This window comes from Mastacembelus armatus, chromosome 20, assembly GCF_900324485.2.
Source record: "Mastacembelus armatus chromosome 20, fMasArm1.2, whole genome shotgun sequence".
Classification (NCBI taxonomy): Eukaryota; Metazoa; Chordata; class Actinopteri; order Synbranchiformes; family Mastacembelidae; genus Mastacembelus; species Mastacembelus armatus.
The window spans coordinates 19,724,307-19,743,073 of record NC_046652.1 but is presented as its reverse complement, the minus strand read 5'-3'; the positions used below and the strand labels follow the sequence as shown (position 1 = coordinate 19,743,073).

General features: G+C 43.0%; 3 protein-coding genes across 5 annotated transcripts; 1 reads left to right on the top strand and 2 right to left on the bottom strand.

Annotated features, from left to right (window-relative positions):
• Positions 1 to 447: 447 nt before the first annotated feature.
• On the bottom strand, positions 448 to 8,042 carry inhbaa (inhibin subunit beta Aa). Its single transcript, XM_026292783.1, has 4 exons — positions 7,805 to 8,042; positions 6,877 to 7,491; positions 6,067 to 6,564; positions 448 to 2,886 (listed from the first exon to the last, which is right to left on the bottom strand). The coding sequence occupies exons 3-4, from the start codon at positions 6,452 to 6,454 to the stop codon at positions 2,138 to 2,140; spliced, it is 1,137 nt and encodes a 378-aa protein (XP_026148568.1). The 5' UTR covers positions 6,455 to 6,564; positions 6,877 to 7,491; positions 7,805 to 8,042; the 3' UTR covers positions 448 to 2,137.
• A 134-nt stretch (positions 8,043 to 8,176) lies between these two features.
• On the bottom strand, positions 8,177 to 12,922 carry eci2 (enoyl-CoA delta isomerase 2). Of its 3 annotated transcripts, none has more exons than XM_026292779.1 (11): positions 12,776 to 12,922; positions 11,835 to 11,890; positions 11,586 to 11,689; positions 11,406 to 11,504; positions 11,114 to 11,320; positions 10,916 to 10,985; positions 10,668 to 10,770; positions 10,056 to 10,176; positions 9,880 to 9,969; positions 9,355 to 9,498; positions 8,177 to 9,121 (listed from the first exon to the last, which is right to left on the bottom strand). In XM_026292779.1, the coding sequence occupies exons 1-11, from the start codon at positions 12,829 to 12,831 to the stop codon at positions 8,966 to 8,968; spliced, it is 1,206 nt and encodes a 401-aa protein (XP_026148564.1). In that variant the 5' UTR covers positions 12,832 to 12,922; the 3' UTR covers positions 8,177 to 8,965. The 3 variants fall into 3 exon arrangements, with proteins under 3 accessions (XP_026148564.1, XP_026148565.1, XP_026148566.1); XM_026292780.1 differs by having other exon boundaries at positions 12,758 to 12,892; XM_026292781.2 differs by lacking the exon at positions 12,776 to 12,922 and adding an exon at positions 12,550 to 12,641.
• Positions 12,923 to 13,518: 596 nt separating this feature from the next.
• Positions 13,519 to 17,111, top strand: LOC113121918 (gamma-crystallin N-B). The gene is made up of 5 exons (XM_026292812.1): positions 13,519 to 13,636; positions 15,211 to 15,302; positions 15,415 to 15,571; positions 15,941 to 16,086; positions 16,893 to 17,111. Exons 1-5 carry the CDS (start codon positions 13,616 to 13,618, stop codon positions 17,026 to 17,028), a joined length of 552 nt encoding a protein of 183 aa, XP_026148597.1. The 5' UTR covers positions 13,519 to 13,615; the 3' UTR covers positions 17,029 to 17,111.
• The last annotated feature ends 1,656 nt before the right edge of the window (positions 17,112 to 18,767 follow it).

Below are 18,767 nucleotides of genomic sequence, written 5' to 3'. Positions count from 1 at the left end.
AGACAGCAGCTGCAACATGGATTTTTTTTTTTATGGAGTATGGAGCATTGTGGGAAAAGGAGCTGTCATTTTTTTTCTAAAGCACCCAAACATCCCCAGGTTCAAGCTCCTCCTCTGACTAAACCACATGAAATCCCTCATTCTAACACTAAAGTGTTTCCTTCATCGCTTTGCTAGTAGCCGTCGGTCAGGTTGTTATTCTGACAAAGATTTAATCGTGTTTGTTGCAAGTTGCTGGAGATTAGTGGGCCAAGTTATTGGCCAACATAAATTCAATCTAAAAATCATTGTTGTCATTATTGTGTCCCTCACTTCTCTGGCTGGTTGCATTTCATGCTAACTGACCAGCTAGTGCTGCTACATTTTTCTCAACATGTCTTTACTAAGGGAACGATTTGAATATTAGTTGTCTGTCGGCCATCACACATCTATCCTTATTCTTTTTAAATTCTAATTTATCATCGTCTTTTAAGATAGTTACTCCAAACAGACAGAAGGGGACATGGTGTGGCTTCACAGATGTGTTTGGTTCATGCTCCTTAAATCAAAAATTGGCCTGGGCTGAGTCATCAAGGGCTGCTTCTCAGACCCAGTCCGCCCCTGTTGGACAAAGCTGTTTTTGGACTGCCTCTCTGCGGAAGGCGACCTTCTTTCTATTGGATGCCTGATCTTCAAACAGCTGTGCAGAGATGTTATTTATTAATTAATTCATCCTGATTGAATCCTAATTTAACCTGGCAGAGTTTGCACTACTCGTTACTGTTGTTTGAATTTGGTGCTGTGGTAAAACTATATCAACCACAGAAAAGTGGCTCTTTGGTTTTTTGGGGTTTTATTGTAAAGACAAAACCAAAGCCACATGAAATATTCTATTATGTTTTTTTCCATCATTTAATGATTATTCAAATATTTGAAAACTGTTGGCCCTAGTCTTAACTAATTGTAGCTGTTTTGCTAACAAACATGCTGTAAACATCCTGCAAATATAGAAAGCTTTTGGTTAGAAGTCACTTCAACTTAAGCTTGAAGATAGAATTTAATATGTCCAAAGATTGAACAGATCTCGTTTTGTTTTTGTGTTTTAGCTCAAAGCCCCAGGTTTTGGATTTAATACTTCGTTAGCTGGTAGGATTTAGTGCTAATTGTACAGCTAATGTTGCTACATTCCCTCAATCAGAAGCTGGTTTTAGGGTAGCTTGCATCCTCTTATCGCTAAAACAAAACGCCAGAATTTAGTCAAAAATAAACATTCATAAAAATTAAAACAGTTTAGCTTGTTCTATTTGTGGGTGGTGCTGTTGGCTAACAGTTTAGCATCAAATTTTGGCTGAGAGAAAGAAACACAAATGTACAGCTGTAGCATGCTAATGTTTCGTGCTAACTCGCCAGATAGCAAAAGTCTCCACAGCAGCAAATCCTCTCTTGTTGCTTTTAGCTTTGATTTAGCATTTTAGCATCTTCTGAAGTCCATTGTATTTGATTTATTTGAATTATAAATATTTTTACAGGTATTTGTTATTTAGATCTTTTCTAGTCTCACCTTGCTACTTTTTTACATTAGAATCCAACTATTTAAAATATTTTAGCTGTCAAAGCTAATCTGCTCATTGCTAATAGTGCAAAAAAATAAAACAACACAATACAAATAATAATAATAATATAGTTACAATTAATAACTGTGCCATCGTCACGATTAAAGAAGAGTTTGGTTCCAGCAGCTGAGGTAAGCTAACGCTTTCAAGTAAAATCCTCACAACACAAACTTTTGAGGAAGTAAACAAAAACAAGTTGCATAGTTGAGATGTTTTTCTTTCCCCTCCATAATAAAAAGTTTTTATTTTGTTTTTTTCAAAAAGTGCTGGATGAATCTAGATTATCTGCGGTGCAGTAGAGTTTACATTTTTCGGGGGTGCACTAGAGTCAAGAAACAGCCTATTGGGTCCTTCTGGGTTGTAGTTTCTTTCTAGATTCTTGTTTCCTTCCAAAAATCCAGTTTCTGTCTGGACACTAGTTCATTCTAGGCTCCAGTTTTTGTCTTTCTGGTCACTGGTCACTGGATTGTTCTGGACTCTGGTTTACTTGTAAACTATATTTTCTTTAATGGCTTCTTCCAGACACTGGTTCTGATCCGGCTTGTCTATGAGCAGCCGCACTCCTCCACAACCATGTTCTGGATATCTTTCTTGATGATCTTCTGCTCTTCGTTGTAGTAGAGCATGGACATGGCCCGGAGCCGAGTGGGGACACAGCAGGAGTGGAGGTTCTGAAAGGGGCTGTAACCCCTCATGCGGTAGTGTCCGATGACAGTGGAATGGAAGGACAGTGCGGACCCAGCCACACTGGCCACGTGCGACGGGCACTCGCCCTCGCAGTAGTTAGCATGATAACCAGGCGGTGCAATTATCCAGTCGCTCCAGCCGATGTCTTTGAAGCTGACGTAGAACTGACGCTTGCAGCACAGGCGCACCTTCCCGTCACATTCCAGCCCTCGCTTTCGCCGCCGTTGCCTTGGTTCCCCCTGCCGGAGTACTGCCACCAGGAAGGGCCGGTGGGACTGGTTGCCGCTGGCACTAACCAGGACGGGTGTGGCACCAACATTAGCGCACATCGGGCAGGACACCCTGAGGCTAAGTGCCGTACCCCGCATGGCCCCCAGCAGTGCCTGCACTGCTGCCGACACCGGGAAGGTGTGCCAGCCACTGCGGCGGGTGTCCACTGCTTTCTCCGCCAGGACGCTGTCCCACTGCAGGAGCTGGACTTTGACTTTAGCTCGGCTGCGGTTGGTCTTGGCCAGACGGAGGAAGAGCCACACTTCGGCCTGCTCCACCAGGGACATGTCACCGGCGTCTTTGGACAGGGCGAAGTCCACTGTGCCTGGAGCCTCGCCTGAGAGTACAAAGACAGAGTCAGGACCAGAAGCACAACTATACCTGTGGTCAGCTTTGGGTCCACAACAGGGAACCTGGTATTTGTTGGTCTAAATCTGGTTTTTCACACTCTAAACCTAATGTCTGAGGATCTAAACTGGATTTTGCATTGTCTGAACCGCTTGCTTTTAAATTTCTAAATTGGGCTTTGCTGCTATTATTATTTTTTTTCCTAGCGTAATAAACCACTTTGGAAATATCACTATCAGGTAAACAGGCAGATTAGAGAGAGAACTCGCAGAAGACAAACTCCAGGAAGTGCAAACTCTTCTGTCTGGGAGCAAAAAGCTGAGTTGCTAGTGGAGATTTCCTCATTTCAATAGAATTTTTACACGTTGAGCAGCTAACTTGAAATTCTGTCCTAAAAGCCAAATGTTTCCAAAGGTATCACAATAGTGAATGGCAGTTATCAGTAGTTTCTGAAGCTATTTGAGTTTCTTTTGTTGCTAATCTCTACACTTCCCATTAGCCATCAGTGTGCACGAAACAAGAGACAGTTAAATGACAGTCGGTCAATATTGGATCGTCACTTTTGCATCTTACATTTCAGGTGTAGATCAAACTGTGAGGGACAAACATCTGGTCCACATCAGCGAGTCAACGCCCTGCTCAGCTTTTATTGGCACCACATGTGATTCAGCGGGGGTGTGTCAGTCACACACACACACACACACACACACAGCCAGTCTCCATGTGAACCTAATTGTGTGTTATGTTGTCAAACAGCAGATAAAAACAAATGTGGCTCCAAAGCTTTTCAAAATAAATGCACCATCAGCAGCTGCTACTGTAAAATGTTTATGTGTTACTACATATCCTACTTTTTTAATTTTTCCAGTGGTCCCCTTTGTGCAACAGTATGAAACTGCCCCAGTTCCTGCCTGAAACTGGTCACACTGGTGCTGCAACAAGAGCCGGTTTTACTCTCTTTTCATGCAGAATAGCAAAATTAAAAATGGAGTCTGGTTTCCCAAAGTAATAACACAGTCAAATCTGAACAGACAAATAATAAACATACAGACAAATAAAGAAGCTCTTTGCAGTGGCAGTTCTAGTCTGACAAGAGCAGTTTTTAGATTTTCTTCAGTTTCACAATGTTCTAACATGTCAGTGTTAGTTACCTTTATTTCTATGAATACTCTATGTTGGGGAGATGCTAATGGATTATTCTGGGGTGAAAAAGGTCAAACAGGACATAAAACACTTTTGATCTGTACTATTAAATGCACTGACAGCTGGAATAACAATGTTAAAGACCTAAAAACTGGATTATTTTCTAGGGAGCTCTGTTTTGCCTCCTGCACCAGGAATCGTCAAAGCCTGGTGTTTCCTGTCCCTGCCGGGGGGGGGGGGCTTACAGTTAGCAGGATTAAAGCAGAACATCGTGGAATGTCCCTAATGATGTATTCAATTACGCTCAATTAACCTAATTGTCATCTGTGTGTGTGGGTGCAGGAATGTTGACAGACAGATGATGGATACTGTGTTGAGGCAGCGTTGGAGCTAAACCCAGTTCGCCGCCGAACGCAATTATCGAAGCCCCTGAATGCATCGGTACTTCCAAACAAAAGCCACAGAGAAGGAATTCTCTGAACCCAGACGACAACCTTCCTCTGACCCCAAACAGAGCCGGACTGTCGTAAAGTCTGCCGCTCAGTCAGAACAGCAGGAATGCAACCTGGCAGGCTGAACTCTGGGCTACAGGTCTGAGAGTAGTATCAGAAAGTGGATCTGTGTACAAACTTTAAACAGAAGTCTTAACAGTCTTATGGAGCTGTTCCACTACTCGGCTCTACTCGACCCGTTTTTTTTGGTTTTCCATTAGGGGATAATACCTGGTACCAGGTACTCTTTTAGAACCTCCTTGGCTGAGGTTCCAAGCGAACTGAACTGATACTAAAATGTGACATCAACAGACTGGGCCACCGACATGACAGGGAGTGATGCCACCGGACCACGTCCGACACAAACCCGGCACTTTTAAAAAGTCGGCAACAGTGACCATTTATTTGCCATTTTTATCGTCTTTGGCGAAGCAAATGGTTAACGCTACTCGCAAAACAACAGCGTGGTTCTACGAGGAGGTGCGGACATTTCAGTGTCGTGCCACTGATGGCTGCCCACGTTGGTACTCAGTTATAATAGAAAATGACCAAAACCGAGTTGAGTTGAGTAGAGTCGAACCAAATAGAGGTAAAACTGTGTAATGGAAACGGGGCATTAGGTGAAGCTGACAAAATTTAAAACTACACAGATGGATTAGCGAATGCAGCAAGCAAATTTACCAAATCAGTGGGCAAACACAATGCAAAGTACAGCAAACGTACTACACCAGTTAGCACACCTGCCATGCAGATTAGTAAATCCAGCACAGATAAGCAAACCTAATGCAAGGATTAGCAAAAGTAGTGTACAAATTAGTAATCATAGCACATATATTGGCAAACCTAGTACACAGATTATCAACCTAGTGCACAGATTAACAAAACTAATATACAGATTAGCAAAACTAGTATACACAGATTAGCAAAACTAGTACAGATTACAAATCTAGCACACAGATTAGCAAACCTAGTGCCCAGATTATCATACCCCATTTAGAGATTAAGAAAAATAGGACACAGATTACAATTCTAACACAGATTACCATACCACACATGCAGATTAGTAAACCCAAAATACAGATTACAAACCTAGCACACAGATTAGCAATTGCAGTGGAGAGATTAGCAAGCGTAGTGCATGTATTAGCATACCCTGTTTACAGATTACGAAAACGAGCACACAGATTACAAACCTAGTACACAGATTAGCAAACCTACTGCACAGATTATCATACCCCATTTAGAGATTAAGAAAAGTAGGACACAGATTACAATTCTAACAGAGATTACCATACCACACATGCAGATTAGTAAACCTGAAATACAGATTACAAACCTAGTACACAGATTATCAAATCTAGCACACAGATTAGCAAACCTACTGAACAGATTATCATACCCTGGTTACAGATTACGAAAACTAGCACACAGATTAGCAAATTTAGCAAACCTAGTTCAGAGATCAGCAAATCTGTCATAGATCAGCAAGAGTAGCATACAGATCTGGACAAATGGGTTAAACTGTTTTTACCCACCAGCCTCAGCGAAAGTGATGATCTCGGTTGTTTCCTGTGCATCGTCGCCACCATCTCCATCTCCAAGTCCTCCCCTCCGCCCTCGCTGCTCCTCCTCAATCCGCACGCTGCCGTCTGCCGCCACGCGCCCCACACGCAGCTTGCGCAGGGCGTTGAGGAGAGCAGCACGTGGTACGGGGCGGGTCACGTTGGGTGGCGCCTGCAGGTGCAGTGCGTTGAGGATGTGCTGCTTCGCCACTTCAACGAAGTCGACTTCCGCCTCCGCTCCTCCGTTGGCGTACTCCATCCTGGCCAGGGCGCAGGAGGAGCAGCCTCGCTCAGGTCCAGTGTCTGAGGCCGAGCCGCAGAGTTGGACCAGGATCAGGAGGGTCCAGCTGAGCTGAGACATCTGGAGTCCAAGAAAACTGCAGAAAGAATTCAAACCCCTCCTATTCTTCTTCTACTTCTTTTATCTCTGAAGTTCTCAGAAGTTGAGCTCCACCTGCGACACCAGAAAAACTGAAAAAAAAAAGAAAAAACCGAGGGAGAGGAATAAAAGAAAAGAAAAAGGAGGAGGAGGAGAGAAAATGAGTAATCCTGGTGTTTCTTAGATGGGGACAGATGGCCAGGAAAAAAACGTGGAGGCGTCACGAGAAAGAAAAACAAAAGAAGAAAAAGTCTCGGCTGTGATGAATGGATGAAGGGAGAGGGAGGAGGAGTGGAAGAAGAAAATTAAAAAAAAAAGGTAAATGAGTCCAGACCAAAAAATCAGACTGGCTGAATTTTCCCAGATGTTGGGAATTCCACTCCACGTTCTTTTTTTTTTGTTACCTCAGTTTCTCCGTCCGTCTCTGCCTTTCTCTCTCTCCAGTGAATGATCCCTCGTTCGCAGGCGGAGGGTTTTTCACCGGAGGGGGACGGACTCAGTCTCTCTCTCCGACTCGCTCTCTCCGGTCTCCTCCCATCATCACTCTGTGACTCAGGAGAGAGAAGAGGGAGAGAAGGTGAGAAGAAAGAAAGAGCATGAAATAGAAAGATATGAAATCCACAGAATAAAGGAAGACAGGGAATAAGGAAGGAAGGAGAGAAGAGAGGAAGGAAGAACAGATTAAAGGAAGGAAACAAGGAGAGGAATAAAAGAACGAAGGAAAGGAAAGGAAAAGATAAAGGCATCAAGCAAAGCTAGAAAAGAAGTAGAGGAAATGAACAAAGCCAAAGGAGGTAGGAAGGATGGAAGAAAAAAGAAAGAAGGAGAGAAGGGTAGGAGGTAAAAATAGAAAAGTGTAAACAGAAGTCAGGATCGACAAGGCAAGGACAAGGAATAAAGGAATCAAGAAAGAGAGAGAGAAAGGAGGAAACAGGAGAGAGAGAAAAAGAAAGGAATGAAAAAGTAAGAAAGGAATAAAGCAGTCTAGGAAGGATGTAGGAAAGGAGAGAAGAAAAAGCCTGAAAGGATAAAGGAATCAAGGAAGGTGTAAAGAAGGAAGGGAAGGATAAATAAGGAGTGATGAGAGAAGGAAGGAATCAAGGAAGAAAACGAGAAAAAGGAAGGAGATGTTGAGAAAATAAAAATAAGGAGTGAATAAACAAAGAAGGGAAGAAAAAAAATGAATGGAAGAGAGAAGGAAGAAACGAGGGAAGACAGAAATGAATCAGATGAGACCTCATTTGATTAGTGCAGTCAGTCATCAGGTGGTAAACAGGTGGAACAGGCAAGAATAAAGGGTGAGAACTGCCCATCAGCTCATAACCATCTTACTTCCTTTCTTGTGTCCGTCCTTCTCTTTTGTCCCGTTCTTCATTACGACCTGCAGACAGACAGACGTCACTGGATTCCTGTGGCCCTGAAACAAGCTTTGAAATATGAGGTTTCTCAGGCACGTTTGTCTGATTTCTCTGTAATTTTGCAATTTGAAAACCACTGATCCAACATTTCTACGCTAAAAATACAAGCAGCTGTTTACAGCTGCAGGTTGCCCTCACTGGTCACAGGAAAACACAAAGCAGGTTCCCAAGCAGTTTCTGAACGGTCTTTTATTTTTTTTTTTTTATGTCAGGATAGATTTACATTAGCATTTTAGCATTAGCAAGAAACGCTAACACATGTTATTATCAGTTTTTATACAAAACACAATTTGTGTTTAACAATCACATTTAATTATAAAGTGTTTCAGGCACTTTGGTTCAAATACACAGGTTCATTCAGTGATCACAAAATATAAATTGTTGAAACTCACACAGCCCTGACATTATCTCTGATGGAAACCAGATGTTTGTTAGCGTGGTGCCGGTTGTTTATTAGCCCGACGGCAGCAGCTTGTTTGTATGACGTCAGCATTTCCTTGGTGGGAGCTTAGTAGTTTGCTAGTTACTGCTGTGTTTACAGGCTGCAGTTTGTTGGCTTGATAATGGTGGTTTGTTAGCAGTATATTAGCATATTATTAGCATAATGTTACTGGTTTCCTGGGTGACGTTAGCCTGGTCAATGGCAGCTTATTGTGATGTTTCTTAATGGTTTATTTGTGCAATTTTAGCATGATGCTACTGGTTTCTGGGCAGCCTGTTAAGATGTTGTTAGCATCATGTTAGTGCTACCTTAGGGTGATGACAGTGGTATAATCATGTTACATCACGTCTGGATCCTTTCTGAACTCCAACAGACAAACTGTGGAAATGAGGTGGGTGAAGGCTGGTTCACAGGGTCCATGAGGCTCTGCATGACGTAAATGTTGGAGCTACAGCTGACGGGCAAAAACGCAGAACACATTCAAGGAACAATATTATTGGATCAATTTTGAAGGTCACGGCGTCCGCATAAATCCAGAATGTGAGTCCACACAATGTTGTATGGCTTTGTCTAAGGTGCTGCTCTGTTCAATTAGCTGGTTTGTGGCGTTGTAAGAACCTGATCCCCCTGCTCTCAGAGCTTGGCTTTGCCCTGGAAGAAGCTCATGATGGCGGTGAAGCACTCGTCTGATGTCCAGCGCTCCAGCAGGCGCTCCACCTCAGCATCGTTGACTGCATGCAGGCGCTCCTTCTCCACCGAGCGGATCAGCTGCTTGGAGAGCACCAGAGACTGGGGGGGTCAGAGGATTAGCCAGTTTCAGTTTTAGCTTTGAGCGGAAACGTTCAATTACTTTAAAATTATCGTGAAACAGCTTAACCATTAAACATTGCCATACTTCTGAGGGCCAGGTCATTTCACATTTAAATAGCATTTTAACCTTTTAGTATTAAAGTTAAAAAATAAAAAAGTAGGATTAACTAACATGATATTATAATAGTTACTACGCAGTTGGCTGCACTTACATTGCGCGGCAGCTTGGCGTAGGCCTTTAGCCGAGTCCACACCTCGGACTGGAAGCTGCTGTCGGGGAAAACCTCTGTGACCAGGCCGAGCTCACAGGCCTGCACTGCTGTTAGCTTCTTGTTGAACAGGAGCATCTCACTAGCCTGGAGGAGAGAGGCTTCAGTTAGCATTGGCAACAAGCTAAATTTCTTAGTACGATGTAAACAGTTTCCTATATTCTCATTTCATCTGTCCTTCCTTCCTTACTTCAATGTGTCCTTACATCCTCCAGTCTCTCCTTTCCTCCTCCTCCTGTGAGCAGTTTTCTTTCGATTCTTCGGTAGTTCCTCCAGTCTTAGTTCATTCAACCTGTCTTTCTATCCGTCAGTCTCTTTCCCTCAGATTTGTCTACATTTCCTCACGTCCTTCCGTTAATCTGTCCTTCACTTTTTCCTCCAGTTTCACCTATTTTCATTTATTTAGTGTAACTTAGTTACAAATTACCAGTTATTGGTGTGTGTGTGTGTGTGTGTGTGTACGCAGACCTTGGCGACGCCCATCATCTTGGGGAAGGTGTAGGAGGAGCAGCCCTCAGCGCTCTGGCCCAGCTGACTGAAGGGGGTGTGGAATGTTGCCTGGAGGACGGAAAACTGTTTCTGGTTAACGGCCTGTTTCCTGTTGCTGTGTGTGTGTGTGTGTGTGTGTGTGTACCCGTGCGCACCCGCTCTGTGGCGTACACCAGATCAAAGAGTCCCAGGACTGTAACCGAGATGCCCACAGCAGGCCCATTCACCACAGCGACCAGTGGCTTTGGGAAGTCGATGTAGGCCTTCACATACTTCCTGTTGGGAGTGGAGGAAAAGATGCTAATGTTAGCATTCTGATATTGACTATTGATTGACAGTTCAGCTAATGAAGTGTGCTAATAGAACTAAATGCTAATATTCAGTGTTAGCTACTATGATGTTAAAATACTTATGTTATGCAGTAAACGTTAGCTCACATGTTAATTAGGTGACTGGTTTAAAGTGTGCTAGCATTAGCCTTTTACTGTTAGCAAGGTGAAAAAGTAGGATACACTTTAATGCTCACATTAAAAACGGTTAATGAAGACTAATATTATTGTACAGTTTTTTTTCTAACAAACTAATTAGACAATGTTTTTATTATTAGGAAACAGAACCTGGAGGGATCGAATTTAATGTCAGCATTAAAATGGATCCCTCCAGGTTATGTTCTTTATTATAACTATTCTGAATGTTGACACAAAAAACATCTTTAATTGAGGATGTTAATGGTGTTCAAATTAGCTGATTGATCGGTCAGTGATCACCTGAGCAGGTCTCCGGCCTGCCGGGCCATGTCCTCCACACCTCCCTCAGGGACCCTGGTGAAGTTGGTCAGGTCGTTCCCGCTGCAGTAGAAGTCACCAGCCCCTGTTAACACCAGCCTGGACATTAACTACATCACATTTACAGAACCCAACTTAGCCCAGCCCCCCAACAATGAAGGAAACATTTCTGTCCTTCAATGTCTGTCCTTACATTTATATAAAATGTGTAACAAAAGTAAGAGTTTTACCTGTAAACACTGTGATGACAGACTCATCTTTCGCTGCCTGCTGCAGAGCCACAATGATCTCATTGTACATCTGGGGGAAGACACACAATGTCTCCGATAAGGCATGAAAAACGTCCCCAATTGTCCCCACAGTGCATAAACACGCCAAAATGTCCCCACAACAGATGAAAATATCAAACTGTCTCCCTGGTCCCCCACCTCGGTGGTGATGGCGTTCTTCTTTGCTGGACGGTTCAGTCTGATGGTGGTGATGTCGTCCTCCGTGGTGACCTGCAAGGTCTCATACGCTGCTGGACTCCCAGCATGCTTTGCGGCTGCTTGGTCAGAGGCGGTCCCCCCTCCTTCCCCTTCTTCCGCCGCAACCAGGGAGCCGATCAGGTCACAGTACTGTTGTCGGGCATCGTCCTGGGGAGAAACAGACACTTCATGTTTGGACGGGGCTAAAAGGGGAGCAGGGATTATAGGGTGAGTCCTCTTACAGCCAAAGCACCTGTGACAAGGATCCCAGAGACCTCCACGCATCCCATTTGGCCTTGTTGATGAAGTCCAGCAGACCAGGTTTGGGGGTGTTGCAGGGACCCTGGGTGGCCTGGAAAAGGGGGGTGGGGAATTACAGGGTTCAGAACAAGGTCTGGACTTCACAGGCCACCCCACCCTACTGAACACACACCTGTTTGAACAGAGCGTAGATTCGCAGCTTCATTTCGTTCCCTGGGTCTCTCTTCAGCACTGACAGTTTGGTCTTCGCCTGCTCAAACTGCTCCACTGTTGCACCTGAGAACAAGACCAGAAGCAGCCTGAGACTAGCACTGAAAACACAGTAAAAACTGGCCCAGAAGCACACTAGGAATCAGGGCCAAAACTAGACTAAAACCTGGCCCAGAAGCAGACTAAAACCTGAAACTTAGCTGGGGCTCACCCATCACTGCTGTGGTCCGGATTCTCAGACTGGGAACTCTGGATAAACTCGTCCAACTGGTGACACACAGGGAAAAAGACCCCGTTCAACCATTAACCAGACCCTGTTCTCTGGACCTAATATTTAAGAGGAATTATTACAACAAATCTTTACTTATAAACAAAAACCGGCAACAGTGACTATTTGTTTTTCCATTTATAGTGTTTATCAGGGGAAATGGGTAACGCTACTTGCAAAACAACACCAGGGTCCAACTGTAATGGAAATTACAACTGAGTACCACCCATTTAAAACATGAATATTTAATGGAGCTCTGAATGACACGACTCATTAACTCCACACTAAAACATATTTGTTGTCATTCAGAACTACCTTAAGAAGCTTGAAGCTTTAAGTTTATTGTGTATAAAATAAATCAATGACAAAGCTCAGTGCTTTTAATAACTGATATTAAAATGAGCTGCTGATCGATATTTCGGCATGTGTAGCATAGCAGTATGTATCCATGGCAACGTGATGCATCCTGGTCTATGTACGTTTGTAGACAAACATCAACAGTGTTAATATGACATTATCAGTCTCCTGCGTCGCCATTTTAAGGCGTTTTTAATCTGAATTTGTTTACACTTTACGTCATTACATACGCCGAATTAACCAGTAACTATTTATTATCGATGTACATCACCGAATATACCGTCAGCTATCAGTGACTTATTTTTATGCTGAAGAAAGCGCAAAAACACGATGATTCCCTGGCAGGTTCGGAATGGCATGCTGACTGGTACTAGCTTGGTTTACAGCCATGCTAACAAGCTAGAAGCAGTGAGTGTAGGGAAGAAGCTAAGCTAAGCTAAGCTAAGCCAACTAGCATTTTAAGGGACGTTACAGTCAGCGCCGACAACAAACAGTGTGAACAGACGTACAGTTTCTCCGGTTATCACCTTCTTAATGCGGACAGGCGTCGACCAGCTAACCAGCTCAGGGCGACGGCGGCCATTCAATCCTGGAGAGTCCGGTCCAAAGGGGACGGGGTCAAAGTAACGGGTCTTAAACTAGCTTAGCAGCTAACTACCGGTTACACCGCTGCGCCCGCCCACTTCGTGTCGACCTGTTCTCCTATTGGCTGAAATAACGCGTCTACCCATCATCAGGCTTCCTGGGTTTCTCCTTGAACCAATCAGGTGAAGCGCTTGAGATAAAGCCCCGTCTTCTCTGCTCGCTCTCGGCCAATCGTTGTCAAGTGTTGTGTAAATATTATGCAGGTACAGTAAATATTCTGTAGCTCTTCTGTAGAAATATGGTTCAAACATTATGTAAACATTGTGTGTGTATAACAGTGAGCAGATAAAAACGTTGTGTAAATGTTATATATGCACCTGGACACAGAACATAAAAGTATTGTTAAGGTTAGATACACTACACTACTATTTGTTCCTGTAGAAATGTTATGTAAATGTTGTGTATCCATTACCACACTATATAACAACGTTGCCTAAAGGTTGTGTAAGTGTTATAGATGCACATTTCAGTATATGAGATACTGTGTGTGCACAGACCTCAGCACATTCTTCTTCTCCTGCACAAACATTGGCAGCAGCATCAGCAGCAGCAGGATGAAGGGAAAGTGTCGATGCAGCAGAAACCTTTAAAGCCCCAGCCTTTGTCCCCGGGCCCGGGGCCCGGCCCCCTCGCCATATAAATACAGGGGTCCAATTTTTCCCCCCCGTTACACAGAGTGGGTCGTAGGTCACAGGTCGGTCAACATCCAGCAGAGAAAGAACATGTCGCAGTACTCTGGAAAGGTGAGTGACTTTTATCCAAAAACCCCTAAAATCAAGGGACTGTGGTTGGTGGTCAAACTGCTGACTTGATGAAATACGTTGGTTTCATTATAAAGTCTTTTGCCGCTATTATATGGCGATTTAAGGTACTTGAAAAACTCTTATCTTATGTTAATTTTTATTAATTTACAGCTGGTGGTCCAAATGTTGTTGGGAGTTTTTATTTTCAACTCCATAATGATGAAAATGTTTTCAAAATGAAAAAAAAAAAAAGGACAGTATGTTACTTTCTCAACTTCCCAAATCCAGAGGGGTCAGAGAAGCTATCTATGTCCAAGTGGAAAAACCCTTAACAGGGGTGGAGGGCTCAGACACAACCTGTCTTCAGTCCACCAGGCTGCCCTTTCATCTGTTCCCAGGAAATTAAGGAACACATCAAATGTCTTCCAGGGAGGACACACACTGTTGGTGAATCCGATTGGTCACATGAGTCCACCATTAGAGCCTAATGACCCTCACCTGAGCTCACTTCTGTTGTTCACCTAATGAGCCTATTCAGACCAGGTGTGAAGTGAAACCAACTCAGGACTGTGGGTCTAATGACTCTCACCTGGTTTACATAGCTCACCTAGTGAGCCTTAGGGACTAGAGGTGGAGTGAAACCAACCTGGAAGATAAATTGGAGGTTCCAGTCCAGTTTTTCTTAGACTGATGAAACCACTTGGATGAGTAGTGAAACGTTTCAACCTAAAAACTGAAAGTCCAGTTGTCATGAATCAACCTCTAGATTCTGGTTTAAATGTATCTTGCTGGAAAATTGAGCTGCTGCTAGTTTAGCTCAGCACTGTCATGAAATTTCTTCAGAAAAAAGAAAATGGAAGTAAAAGGGAAAAAAATAATTCAGAGATGTAACACCCCAAACATTCACAAAAAACAAGAGATAAAAACTGAGATGAAGACTGATAATCATAATAAATTGAATGACTTCAAAAATAGATGTAAACAAAAGATATAAAAGGTGTAAACAAAAATACAGTGAAGTACTTAAAATACACAGAATAACTTCAAAGAGAAGTAAAAACACAAAATAATGAGCAGTTAGAGCAGGATCTTATTAATCTTATTAATTTTTGTTCTTATTAGTTTTTTTGTATCACAGTATTTAGGTGACACTTATCATTACAGCCAATACTATGGAGTAAAAGTGAACTGTTAATAAATCATTTGAAACACTTCCTGTTCCAATACATAAACAAAGGTTCAATTTAAAACAGGAAATCTTGAAAACCTGGTGAATGTCAAATGAGTCCTGCACTGGTCCAGATCCTGCTTCAGTACAAACACAGAGGAAATTATCCTGTTTGTTTACATCTTGGAAAACTACATGCACCAGTCCAGTAGGTTGCAGGGGGAAGCTAACATTTGGTAGCATCCTTTAGATTTTGATATGGTTGCCTTGGTGAATTAAATTTTTATTTCATCAAATGTCTTTTGCTCCAGTGAATATATTTTTAATTTTAGTTTGTTTCCAGGAAAAGTTGCATAAACTGTGACACTGCTAAAAGAAGAAAAACATGCAAACTTTTTTTTTCCAGATCACCTTTTACGAGGGGAAGTGTTTCACTGGCAGGAAGCTGGAGGTCCGAGGAGACTGTGATAACTTCCAGGATCGTGGTTTCATGAACAGGTGATGGTAAAAGACTAAACAGTGACACTTCTTGACATTTGTTTCATACTAAAAGTGAATAAAGCAAAAACTGTGAGGCTTTTATTGTGAAAAATCTTTTTGAATCTTTAAGGGTGAACTCCATCCGTGTGGAGAGTGGAGCCTGGATCTGCTACGACCACCCAGACTTCAAGGGCCAGCAGTACATCCTGGAGCATGGCGAGTACCCAGAATTCCAGAGGTGGAACTCCCACAACGACCACATGGGATCCTGCAAACCCATCCGCATGGTAAACGAGTTGGAGGCGAACAAGTCCCCACTTTGCTAAAACGTTCCTGCTCACTAAAAGTCCCAGCTGTGCTAACAAAGTCCCTGTTTTACTACTGAGATCCCAGCTTTGCCAAAGATTTGCCAGGAAAGTCCTCACTATGTTAACTAAGTCCCCACTTTGCTAAGTTTCCACTTGATAAGTTCCTGCTTCACTAACACAGTCCCCGTGTAATAGTTACTCCTCCAGTACTGTGCTGGACTCCAGAGATAACGGACCTAAAACCTGAGTCTGATTATAAAAACCAGAAAAAAGAGTCAGTGGCTCCAGAGGTGAACCCTGTGGAATTTGTCAGATTCCAACGTCTTTGTTCCTCCTTGTCTTCGGCAGCATGGAGAGCACTACCGCATCGAGCTGTTCGAGGGCTGCAACTTCTCAGGCCAGTGTGTGGAAATCTGCGATGACTGCCCCTTCCTGCAGAGCCGCGGATTCCCCAGGAACTGTGTGAACTCTCTGAAGGTCTACGGAGACGGAGCGTGAGTGCCTGCCCCCCTCAATATCACCAATATCCATCCATCCATCCATTTTCTATACCCGCTTTTCCTGGCTCAGGGTCACGGGGATCTGTTGGAGCCTATCCCAGCTCTCTCGGGTGGAAGGCAGGGGTACACCCTGGACAGGTCACCAGTCTGTCGCAGGGCCACATATAGACACACAAAGACAGACAACCTCACACACTCACACTCACTCCTACAGGCAATTCTAGAGTCACCAATCAACCTAACATGCATGTTTTTGGACTGTGGGAGGAAACCGGAGCAGCCGGAGTAAACCCACGCAAGCACAGGGAGAACATGCAAACTCCACACAGAAAGGCCGGGATGCGAACCCACAACCTTCTTGCTGTGAGGCAACAGTGCTAACCACTCCGCCACCATGCTGCCTTATCATCAATATATTATATTATATTTTGACTTTTGAAACATTAATTTTTAAAGCATTTTTTAAAATTTTTAATTTTTTTAGTTAATTTTCAAAATACATCTTTTATATTATAATTAGGACTTTTTTCATATATTTTTTTGCAAATTAATTTTTAGGACAATTTTCCAAATATACATTTCTTAAGATTTTATACATTTTATTTTCATTGTTATGTGAATATTTAATACATTATTAAAATATATTTAAAATATTGATTTAAAATTTTCACAAAATTTTCCTCATTCTTCCTAAGGATTTTTTGAGATAACATGTTTTTATTCCTTTTAAAAATCATCCTGTTTTAGAAACAGTCTGTAAACTGACATAACAGCCTGTGACCCTGTTCCTCCATCCACAGGTGGGTGATGTACGAGGAGCCAAACTTCCGCGGGCGGATGTACGTCGTGGAGCGCGGCAGCTACTGCAGCCACAATGAGTGGCAGGCCCAGAACCCCAACATCCAGTCCATCCGCAGGGTCGTTAACTACTTCTGAGACCCGGGACCCAGGACCCTGCACCCCCTGACACCTTGAGTTCGCCTCCAAGCTGCCATAACTAATAAATCCCAACATTTTTTAATTCACTTCCTGTGTCTGTTTGGTGTTTTATGTGCTTTGATGATCATCTTTTATATATGTAAGATAAACTTTATGTAGCTCCTAATTAAAAAAATGTTAAATTAATAAATAAAATAAATGATAAACTAAAATAACTTTTAAAAATAATTTGAAAATAAAATTTGCTGAAAATTAAACTCAGACTGAAGTGACACTGAAAAGTGTGAATTACATGAGCTTTTCAAAATAAAAACCCCAGTTAGTGACACGCAGTAAAAGTCCTTGTCCATCCAGGATGGATGGATCACTTTTTCCTGAACCAGGGTCACGGGGATCTGCCGGAGCCTGTCCCAGCTCTCTCTTGGGTGGAAGGCAGGGGTACACCCTGGACAGGTCACCAGTAGGAAGTCCCTGTAATAACCTGAAATAACTTGTCCACATCTAATGTTTTGAAATCTATTCGATTCACTAATTACTTAAGTAAATAAACCTGAAATCATAATAAAGTTTAATAAATCATCTAAGAATGAAAATGATCTGGTTTACTGATGTTGGACTGAGTCTTGGAGCAGCTACATGCAGGTAAAGAGACGCAATGAAGGAATGAGGACGGGAGCAGGAAGTTCAACAAAATAAAAGCCAGAACAGGAAGTTTGAGTGGTATCATGATAGTTTTACTGAAACTAACAAATCATTTATATTCATCCCTGCTCTAAAAACAGCCTGACAGCTCAGTTTAGGACGTTTCTAATTACTGCTCAGACTCAACACGTCACCCACAGCAGAGAAGGTCTGACTCAGCAGGTTTGGGATCTTCCTCAGGTTCCAAACTGTCTCCCAGTGATGCTCAATGTTCTACATCTATCTGTTTGGACCTCTGGCCTCCAGAGGCTGTTGAATGAAAATGGGGGAACAACAGGATTAAAGCAGGTAAAGAGGATTTTAGAACATAATGGAAGTAGAATCTGTTTTCCTTACATGGAAATAAATAATTAACACTAATCACTGTCCCACGTTTGACATTAGCTGGTTCTGTGTTGCAGGGCTCAGTGGACTGGACTCAGAGTCCAGACGCTGTGGCTCAAATGTCAGAGGGGTTGGGGGGTAAATGCTTCACATGTGTCTGTGTCTAAGGTAGAGCTAGACTAGTCCAATCCAGTCCGAATGGCCTCCCTATGAAGGTGGAAGCCCTCTGAATACTGACCAAGCATCAGTGACAGACTCTCAGTCATATTCTGGTCTTTGCTGCCCTCTAGTGGATCCTGTCAGCTGTGGGAAATACAAGGTGACACCTCATCACCACAATACTACAGCAGAGGACAGGACTGATCCAGGGAGGGGGGTCAGGCCAGGACTGATCCAGGGAGGGGGGTCAGGCCAGGACTGATCCAGTGATGGGGGGTCAGGACAGGACTGATCCAGTGAGGAGGGTCGGGTCAGGACAGGACTACACTGGGATTCCCAACATTTTATAATAAAATACAGTTTCAATGAATAACTTGTATAAAGGAGTGAGGAGCCTGTGAGCTGCTGTGTGGTCATGGGATTAACTGCTTACTGAGGAAATCTGATACCTGTCATCTGAAAACCAGGTCAGCGCTAATCGATCAATCGATACATCTGCAGGTGATCAATACCATAAGTGGATATCTACAATCAGCCAGCAGATAATAAGC

Bases quoted from the DNA above. Each gene is read 5' to 3' on its own strand.
- LOC113121918 (XM_026292812.1), top strand. From the start codon at position 13,616: ATGTCGCAGTACTCTGGAAAG. The intron at 13,637-15,210 runs GTGAGTGACTTT...TTTTTTTTCCAG, and splicing joins TGTCGCAGTACTCTGGAAAG to ATCACCTTTTACGAGGGGAA. The intron at 15,572-15,940 runs GTAAACGAGTTG...TGTCTTCGGCAG, and splicing joins CCTGCAAACCCATCCGCATG to CATGGAGAGCACTACCGCAT.
- eci2 (XM_026292779.1), bottom strand. From the start codon at position 12,831: ATGGCCGCCGTCGCCCTGAGCTGGTTAGCTGGTCGACGCCTGTCCGCA. The intron at 9,499-9,879 runs GTCTGCGTACAC...TCTCTCCTCCAG, and splicing joins AGATGATGGGCGTCGCCAAG to GCTAGTGAGATGCTCCTGTT. The intron at 9,122-9,354 runs GTAAGTGCAGCC...TGACCCCCCCAG, and splicing joins ACGCCAAGCTGCCGCGCAAT to TCTCTGGTGCTCTCCAAGCA.
- inhbaa (XM_026292783.1), bottom strand. From the start codon at position 6,454: ATGTCTCAGCTCAGCTGGACCCTCCTGATCCTGGTCCAACTCTGCGGC. The intron at 2,887-6,066 runs GTGGGTAAAAAC...TTGTACTCTCAG, and splicing joins CATCACTTTCGCTGAGGCTG to GCGAGGCTCCAGGCACAGTG.